We start from the raw sequence: 9008 nt of genomic DNA on the forward strand, positions 1-9008 counted from the left end.
GGAGCGGGGCAGAGGTGGTGGGAAGGACAGTCCCTGCCCTCTGCACAGACATTTCTGAGCAGGACAGCCCCACAGCTCGCAACCCTGTGCCAGGATGCCGTGCAGCACAGGCACCCCGGCCATACTGGCACTTTCCGGCAGCGATGTCACCAGGACCCCTTCTATCCCCCCGCCCCACTTTAAGCGCAATGTGTGCCGAGCGCCCTGTCCACGGGACCCCCAGGCTTGGCCCCCCTAAATCCTCACGCCACAGGGGCAATACCAGCATCACCAGCACAGCTTGCATGTGCACAGCGCCGGCTGGTGCAGCAGTGGGTGGCAGCGGGCACGGGAGGGCAGAGGGAGGTGTGAAGATGCTGTGGGAAATGGGTGAGAGAGGAGGACAAGGGGGTGAAATGGGAGACGGGGAGGAGCACAGACCCAGAGCAGAGATTGGGAGCAGAGTATAAAAATGCCAGGGTGCACACACCGACGAGTTTATAAGAACGTACAAAAGTAAGATATTCCCTTTGTGAAAATTAAGTAGGAACGTTCCCCAAGGCCCCCATCCCTGCCGCTGCCCGCAGGGACAAGGCTGCCCAGCCAGCCCCGCCAGGCAGGCATGCGGCACCCTCTGCCCTGTGCTCCTGGCAGGCTGCCCGTCCCGCGGTGGCGGCCGTCACTGGCAGACACCGCCGTCGTCTCTGGTGGCACTCACAGCCCTGCGGAGAGCAAGAGGTAGGTTAGCACCTGCCCCGAGGGAACAGATTCCCCTCGCCGGGGGAGCCCGGGGGCAGCCCCCCACGCCCCTACCCCAGCCAGCCAGGTCCATCCCCCTCCCCGGCTCACCCGTGGTCCTGTCGCAGGCGGCAGTCCCCTTCTCGTGGGCGAGGTTGAGGCGGTTCTGCTCGGCGGCGATGCCGTTGGCCTCGGGGCTGCTGCTGCGGGCAGGGCTGGGGGGCCGCGGCAGTGGCTGCAGGTGGAAGGCCACCTCCAGGTGCTCCTGGGCCAGGCGCAGGTGCTCGCGCAGCCGGTCCAGCTCGTGTGCCGGGGGAGTGCCGGCCAGGGCGAAGCGCCCCGCCGCTGCCTGGGCCAGGCTCTCCCGGTAGTCCAGCCGGCTGTTGGGCAGCGGGGCTCGCGGCGGCTCCTTCTTCAGCGAGTGGTAGGTGGGGGGTGCGCTGGGGGCTTTCTTGGGGTACTGCGGCGCGGGGCTGCCACCAGCCGGGAGCCGGGGGCTGTCAGGCTGGCCCAGGGCGTCCCGGATGCGCCCCACGCCGAGGTGCACGAGCTCACAGAGGTTGAGGAAGAGGCAGAGCCCACTGACGGCGTACATGATGAGGAGGAAGATGGTCTTCTCGGTGGGGCGGGAGACAAAGCAGTCGACGGTGTGCGGGCAGGGGCTGCGGCTGCAGACGTAGGAGGGGCTCACCTCGAAGCGGTACAGCAGGTACTGCCCGAAGAGGAAAGCCATCTCCAGCAGCGAGCGGCACAGCAAGTGCAGGACATAGGCGCGCATCAGCCCATCCTGCTTGATGCGGCGCCGGCCATCGTGCTTCTCTCCACCCTCTGGGCTCTTCTCCTTCTCCACCTCGATCTCCTCAAAGATCACGGGGTCTTCTTCATTATCGTCCTCCGCCTCCTCGTAGTCCCGCCCGGCTCCCCGGCGCACCACCGGCATGCGTGCCCGCCGGGCTGCCGGTGCCTGGCGCCGCGAGGACTCGGGCATGCGGGCGATGCGGTGCATGGCGAAGCCCAAGTAGAGGACCGATGGTGTGGCCACCATGATGATCTGGAAGATCCAGAAGCGGACGTGGGAGAGCAGGGCGAAGGCGTCATAGCAGACGTTCTCACAGCCGGGCTGCTGCGTGTTGCAGACGAACTTGCTCTGCTCGTCGTAGTAGATGGACTCGCCCCCGACAGCCGTCAGCACGATGCGGAAGACAATGAGGACGGTCAGCCAGATCTTGCCCACGAAGGTCGAATGGTTGTTGATCTCCTCCAGGAGCCGCGTCAGAAAACTCCAGCTCATCCTGGCCAGGCAGTTGGCTCAAACCCTGCAGGGCAGGCAAACAGGCACTGAGCAAACCCACATGCGCCTCACCAGGTCCCCTCAAACCACCAGCCTCCACTCCAGCCCTGCCCATCTGCCCTTTCCCCTCTCCCAGCACACACGTCCCTTCCTTTACCCACCAGCTCCACAAACACAGTGCTGCGCGGGCACCCAAAACCATGTCCCCTGCCCAGCACCTCCTCACCACACTCCTGCCCGCGTCCTGCTCCGTCACCAGCCAGGTGGGTGGAGGGGACCCGGGGAGCAGGGGAAAGGCTACGGTGTTCTCATCCCCTGCAGGACACATCTGGGGGAAGAGTCAGCAGCCACAGCCAGGGAAAACACGGCAGCACCGGGCAGCGCCAGCTGGGGAGGGCGAGGGGACAGACACAGCCTCCTCCACCCCCGTGCCGTGGCACCCGTCTGCCACCTGGTCCTGGGCAGGTCCCCAACCAGCACCACACCCTGCGCCAGCACCCACACCCTCCCACGGGGGTCCACGGGCCCCCGGGGGAAGGCGACACACAGGCAGCATGGCAGGGTGCTGGCAGCCCCTTTGGTCCACTGCAGCTGCCAGCCCTAAGCCCCGGCCAAGGGGGGCTCCCCTGAGCAGCATCCCCCACCACATGCCCACAAGCCAGGTCCTCTGCAGCCTGCAGAGCTCTCCCCTGAGGTCTGGCAGAGACGTGGCACCACTCTGCCCCACCAAGCCTCTGTGCTGTGCCTTCCCTCCTGCAGGACCCCCACCCCCCAATCCTTACGAGCCCCTGAAGCCTGTGGTGGCCGGTGCCTGTAGCACCCCACAGCCTGAGGGCAAGGGCTGCCAGAGGGAGCGGAGCAGGAGGCGAGGGGCAGTGTGGGGCGGCCAAGGAATTGCACAAAGTCCCAGCAAAGCAGCTGACACCAGAGGTCGGAGAGGAAATTACAAGGACTGCACCGCAGCTCCCAGCCACAGAAGAAGACACAGGAGGAGACACCCCACTGCCATCCCTGGCTTCGTCAGCTTGAGCACGAGCTGATGCAAGCGCAGCAGGTGGCACGGCTGCCCAGGGCGAGCTGAGGGGACATGTCCCCACAGAGACCCCAGCCTCCCCCCTGCCCTGCCTGCCCTCCAGCCAGCCCCAACCTATCGCCTCTGGCCAGGGCACATCCCTGCGGATGATGGCTCCTGCTGCACTCACGCCACTATTGTCCAGAATAAGAGGATCTTTTCGGCTTAGCTCAGCCTTCCTCTTGAGCAACCTCTCCTAAACAGAAAAGCCCCTCCAGCACAAGCACTCATGCAGGGGACACGCTCTCACTAATGGCCTGGTGCCCAGCAGAGCCTGCTGAGCTGCGGGAGGGGACACGGGCCGGCACCAGGGACCCAAACCCAGCCCATCAGGACCACCATTCTTCTGTGGTCGAGCACCCTGCAAGGTCTCACTGCTGCCCTGTCTCCCTGGTGCAAGGCCCTATCGCCCAGGTCTCCACAGGAGGAAGGATGCTTTGTGCCTGCCTTTAGCCCTTGCCTGGCAGCAGCACACTGCCCTGGCCCCAGGGTGAGGGGCTGGGGCAGGGTACAAGGCAAGGAGATCAGGCAGGAGGGCAGCTCCAGGAGCTGACAAGCCCAGGGAGAGCAGCAGCAGCAGCACACAAATGGACGCTGCCGTGGTGGCCAGAGAGGTGACACAGGGACGGACGGCAACGTGGGTCAGGAGCTGCTGGGGGCATGGCCAGGGCAGAACAGAGCTCCCTGCACCTTCTCCCCTGACCCGGGGCAGGTAGCCAGAGCCCGGCTCTCTGCCGAGGGGGCCAAGCCACCCACCATCTCCTGGCCACGCCATGAGTCAGGACCAGCACCACGTGCCTTGGCCAGGCCCTACACTTACACCCCAGCCCTACCGCCCCCAGGCCCCTCTGCCCCAGCCTGCCCTGCCCAGGGACCCCATCTCCAAACCCACAGCAGGGCCCCCTGCGCCCTAGCGCCGGGCAGCCCACCCCAGGGCTCGCCAGCCCCCCGCCTACCCGGAGACCCCACTCCCACTGACCCCCGCCAGCCCACGCTGGGACCCACGGACCCCTGCCAGCCTGGGGACCCAGCCCCCCAACCCCAGCCTTGCCGGGGTCCCCAGCCCCACCCGACGCCAGCCCACCGGGGACCTCCAGCCCAGCGGCCCCCATCCTCCCTGGCCGCAGACCCCCGCCCACACCCGGGGCTCCCGCTACCCCCGCCCCCAGCCCTCCTGGGGTACCGACACCTCCCCCTCGACCCGAGCCCCCCCCCCTCCGCAGCCCCCCCTCGCCGCTCCCCGGCCCCACTCACGGGACGAGCGGCTCCCGCCGGCAGCGGCGGACAAAGCGGCGGACAAAGCGGCGGGGCGGCGCGCCGCCGCCTCCCGCCGAACAAAGAGGCCCGGGGCCGCCCCGCCCCGCGCCCGCCCGCCGGTGCGCACCGACCGCCCCGCACCGACCGGCGGCCGCCACACTTGGCGCGGAGCTGCCGTCCCGCTCTGCCCCGGCCCGGCCCCGCCGGTCCCGAGCCCGCCGAGTGACTCAGCCGCCGGGCGGGGCGCTGCCGCCCCCGGCCCCAGCCCCGGCCCCGGCCCCCTCCCCGCCCGCGGCTGGTGTTCAGGGAGGCGCAACACCTCCCGAAGGAGCCCCGGTGAGCCTGGCCGCAGGGGGCGAGGAGGGAGCCAGCGCTCCGGCCGTGGGAGACTCCCGCACGATCACCCCCTGCCCCGCGTAATGCCGAATTCTTCCTCTCCCAGTGGAAAGAGAGGAGGGAAGAAAGGAAAGACCCGGTGGCACCAGAGGAGGGGCGGCCCCAGGCGTGGTGGGGACGTGGAGCGAAGGTGCCTGTGCGGTGGGGAATGTGCTTCAAACCTCTTGAAGCCTGCGCTGCTTGTCGTGCCCCAGGCCAGGTCTTTGCAGCAGGACCAGGCTGAGCACGCAGCACCTCCAGGTGTGCCCTTGGGGAGTCGCCACTGCTCATCCTGGGCGACAGCATCCCTCTCCCAGGGCAGGAGCAATGGCAGCGGTGGCTTTGAGTCACCACCCTGGCACCGTGGGTTGTTCCTCCTTCAGAGCACCCTGGCCACTCACTTTCTGCACTGCTAAAATTGGCCCTGAGGGTTTTCGTCGGGGCTGAGTCCCCTCACTGGGCCAACCACGCCCATGACATCCTGGGCAAAGCACCCTGTCCTCGTGCCCTTGTGTGGGGCCGGGGAGGAATGCAGGGCTGTCTTGTGCAACCCAAATAGTTAGGGGGAAGCTGGTGTCTGCGTAAGCTCATGAAACGCTGCTTCTTCCCACTGAAACATGTTCTCCCTTCTGCAATAGGGTTTCCACGAAAAAACCAACACCTCCACCCGCCTGCTGTGGGCAGCGCTGCTGTAGGAGGGCTGAGGCCGGGTGGCTGAGGCAAGGAGCAGGGTGGGAAGCATGGCCGCTGCATCCGGTGAGGGGTTTTGGTTATTCTGGGCCCACGGTGTAATGGCAGCCCTGCTGCTTCCCCTGCCGCTTCCTTGACTCAGCAAAAGCCGCCACGGTGCTGCCCCAGCACCTGGCACAGGCTCGGTGCTCTCACCCAGGATGGCAACTAGAGCCCCCCAGAGCGGTGTGCTGCACCCCAACATGGGCACAGGTGCGTGCACAAGAGGAAAGGGGAAAGGGCCCCGCTTTGGGCTCTCTTGCTCAATCCTTCCCTCCTGCTCGTGGATGGGTCCTTCCCAGGTGGCTGCTTCAAGCTGTATAGCGGGAAAGCTGCAGCAGAAGGAAGGGGATTTGAGCTGGCCATGAAGAAACTCTTTCTGTTGAATCCCACCCCCCCACATGCAACTGCAGCATTAACATTTTTGGAAGGGGAAATGCGTGTTGCAGATCCAGCAACCCCTGGGCACAGCCTCCATCCCAGGCCAGGAGCAACCGGCAGACATGGATGCAGGGAGACAGCAAGCTGAGTGCAGAAAGCCAAGCTTCTGGAAGGATGAAGGGAAGCGTTCAGGGCCTGGGAGGGAGCCTGGGGCTGCAGCCAGGTGGCACCCGCAGCGTGGTACAGAGGGGTGGGAGCAGAGCAGGGTGCTGCTGGTGTGAGGGCTGTGTCCCAGCAGGCTGGGGAGGACCTGCTGGGGAGGGGAAGCAGCACACAGCCTGTGTTGAACCTTCTGCTCTTGCCAGGCGGTTAAAGCAGCTTGGAGTTTTCTTTGCTCACAGTCACCGCTCGTTTTCAAGTGCTCCCAGGTCTCGCCTCCAGCCTGTCTTCACCCCCAGGCAGCCAAGAAGTTTGCCAGGGGTAAGGGACCTACGTGACCCTTTGGCTCGGGTGCTCAGCACATCAAGACTAAGCCCCCGTAGCAGCAGTTTAATGTAACTGGAGAGCGTGACCCGCGGAGGCCCTGCAAATCGAGGCCGTTGCACCCAGAACAAAGCCGCTTGTTGGGCCGGGGCCAGGTACGGCTGCTGCAGCGGCAGGATTTTTGCACAGCACAGTTCAGCCCACGCCTGGGCTGCAGGGCAGAGCTTGCCTCGGGAGGCCAGGCCCAGAGGCGGGTGTCAGACAGCCACCGTGGACGGGCGCCACTGTGCTTGTTGGCGTCAGAACCCTCCTGTTTCCTCCATGAGGGTGCCCTGCGTGTCCCCGGGCTCTACCCTCATCTTGAGCTTACAACACCCAAGCGCCTGCAGAGGCATCACCCTTTCAGGCTGGGGCAGAGGGCAAACCCACAACAGCTGGGAAAGGAAGGCGGCAGGCGAAGGGTGTTGCCCACCCTCATCCTTTTCCACATCAGCTGAGGCTGACGGAGCCCAGGCCCATCATGGGCAGGAAGGGTGTGCAAGACCAGCAGCCTTGTGGGGTTCAGCTCAGAGACAAGCTTTGCAGAGGAAACAGGCGCACTGTCACAAACCACAAAACCCAGGATCAGCCCCAAGCCACTAAGCCTGTGGGGCAGAGGCCAGAGCTGGAGTGAGTGTGTGGAGCACGGCAGGGTGGCTTGCACAGCCTAGCAAGAGCAAGGGGAGACGGTAATCAAGGAGATAACGGCTGAGGGAGAGTCTTCTTATCCCTCCTCAGGGATAAGGAGAACATCCACTTCTGGGACAAACGCTACAGCTCAGGGGGGATGCAGCGAGAGTTCCCACAAGCAGCCCCTGCTTGCTGCTCGGCCACAGAGCCTCGACAGAGGCAACCTCTGGGTCTCCACCACCGGACCCTGCCTTGGCCGCCAGACACGGGGTTCCAGGGTGAGCATGGGGCCCAGTGCTGCTCTCGATAGCAGCCTCAGCTCCTGCTCCGATCGATAGGGCAGGACGGGCAGGGCCCTGCTATGACTGCCTCTGCTCCCAGGGATGGCGGCAGCGTGGCAGATGGCAGGGCCTGGCGCCCCAGGCATGTTTGCTGCAGGGGCGGTGTGGACCCTGCCTGGCTGGGGCGAGGAAGGGGCGAGGAAGCCAGCTCCACCCTCTCCGAGCAGGGCCACAGGCGGGCAGTGTGTGGCAGCAAACATGCTCTTCCCAGATTAAACAACTCGTCTGGCACTGGGACAGGGCTCAGACAGCTCTATTAGGGACTGTTTGTTCTGATACAGGACAGGTCCACAACTAGCTTAATAACCGTCTGATAACAGGCAGAGGCATGCTCTGTCGCAGGAGCACAAAGGGCAATGACTGTCCCCTGCAACACAGGCCAAGAGAAGGCTGGGATGGCTTCAAAATAAAGTCCCTTTCCCCCTGCTTGATTATGCAGCACAGTGAGGGGTACAGGGCACAGCCCCATCTCACCTCCCTCCTGCTAGGGTCTCCTTCCCAGTTCCTGGGTGCTGGCAGGAGTCAGCACCCCGGTACTGCATGTGGCACTTAAGCCCAGCCTGCGCTCACTGCTCTTCCCCTGCCAGCCAAGCTGGAGGACAGCCCACCGGGAAGGGGTTTACACGGCCCCAGGCCAGTGCTCTGCAAGCTGGGTAAGGAGCGTTGGCACCCACAGGAGGGATGAAGCTGGCCGGGCAGGTCTGTGAGCCGCAAGGAACGTGTGCCCTTTGCTACCACAGCTCCAGTCCCCTAGAGACGAGGCCAGCAGGGATATTCTGCTGGAAGTAAATGACCAGTCCCTGCCAGTCACCCAGTTTGATTAGAAACAAGGACTTCGTTAGTCAGACGTAGTGCAAGGGGGCTGACAGCTAACCCGCAGGCTATGCACGCTCAAGGCAGTACTGCTTTAGAGGGCAGAGACATAGAGTAGGAAGCACTGAAATAGCCAAACCCGTGACTGAGGCATTATTTTCATCGATGAGTTGAACAGAAAAGTAAGGCAGGGCTGGTATAAGCCTGTGGAAAAGTGGTGGTAGCTTCAGGCTCATGCCACTGCCAGGCTGAAGCCTAAGCCCACAGCTGCCTGGAGCCTGTCTCCAAAGCCCTGTGGCTACTCCAGGCCTGGGCACTCCTCCAGCTACACACACCTTGAGAAGAGCCTGCTCCAGGCAAATACAGGCAGAGGAATGCTGAGATTCAGACCAGCCTTGCTCCATGCTAGCAGCTGAGTGCTGGAGCCAAGTGCATCCAGGAAAGGCGAGAGGAAAGAAGAGGAAAATCGAGAGTGTCTAAGAGCACAGCTGGGTGACTGCACATTCAGGGTTATGACAGGCAGAAGACATCTGCAGCTGGTTCAACAGGTGTCACACCTTTCTGCAAACCCTGGCTCTCCTACGCAACCCCTGTTCCCACGCAGCCATCAGTCAGGGCTGCCTGCAGTGCTGGAGCAGAGGAGCGCGTTGGGGAAGCCCTTGCACACATCCAGTTAATCCTATCGCTATGCCTAGCGCGAGGAGCCCCGCAGCAAAGCGTTCATGAACACGAATTAACCACAAAGGGGTTAATCTGGTAACAACCAGGACAAAACCCTAAGGGGAAACAAAGCAAGGGTTTCATGCAGAGGCAGGAGACAGGTTGTGGCAGCACAGGTGAACTTCCCTGTCAGTGGCCAGAGGAATGCAGAAGAGCAGGG

At 64.1% G+C, this 9008-nt stretch overlaps 1 protein-coding gene across 1 annotated transcript; it reads right to left on the reverse strand.

Moving 5' to 3' along the window:
- Positions 1-658: 658 nt before the first annotated feature.
- Positions 659-4356, reverse strand: LOC104341624 (gap junction gamma-1 protein). Its single transcript, XM_086465956.1, has 3 exons — positions 4335-4356; positions 829-2033; positions 659-729 (listed from the first exon to the last, which is right to left on the reverse strand). The coding sequence occupies exons 2-3, from the start codon at positions 2006-2008 to the stop codon at positions 659-661; spliced, it is 1251 nt and encodes a 416-aa protein (XP_086322082.1). The 5' UTR covers positions 2009-2033; positions 4335-4356.
- Positions 4357-9008: the final 4652 nt, after the last annotated feature.

Source organism: Leptosomus discolor, chromosome 5, assembly GCF_034619465.1.
Source record: "Leptosomus discolor isolate bLepDis1 chromosome 5, bLepDis1.hap2, whole genome shotgun sequence".
In the NCBI taxonomy this organism is placed as follows: Eukaryota; Metazoa; Chordata; class Aves; order Leptosomiformes; family Leptosomidae; genus Leptosomus; species Leptosomus discolor.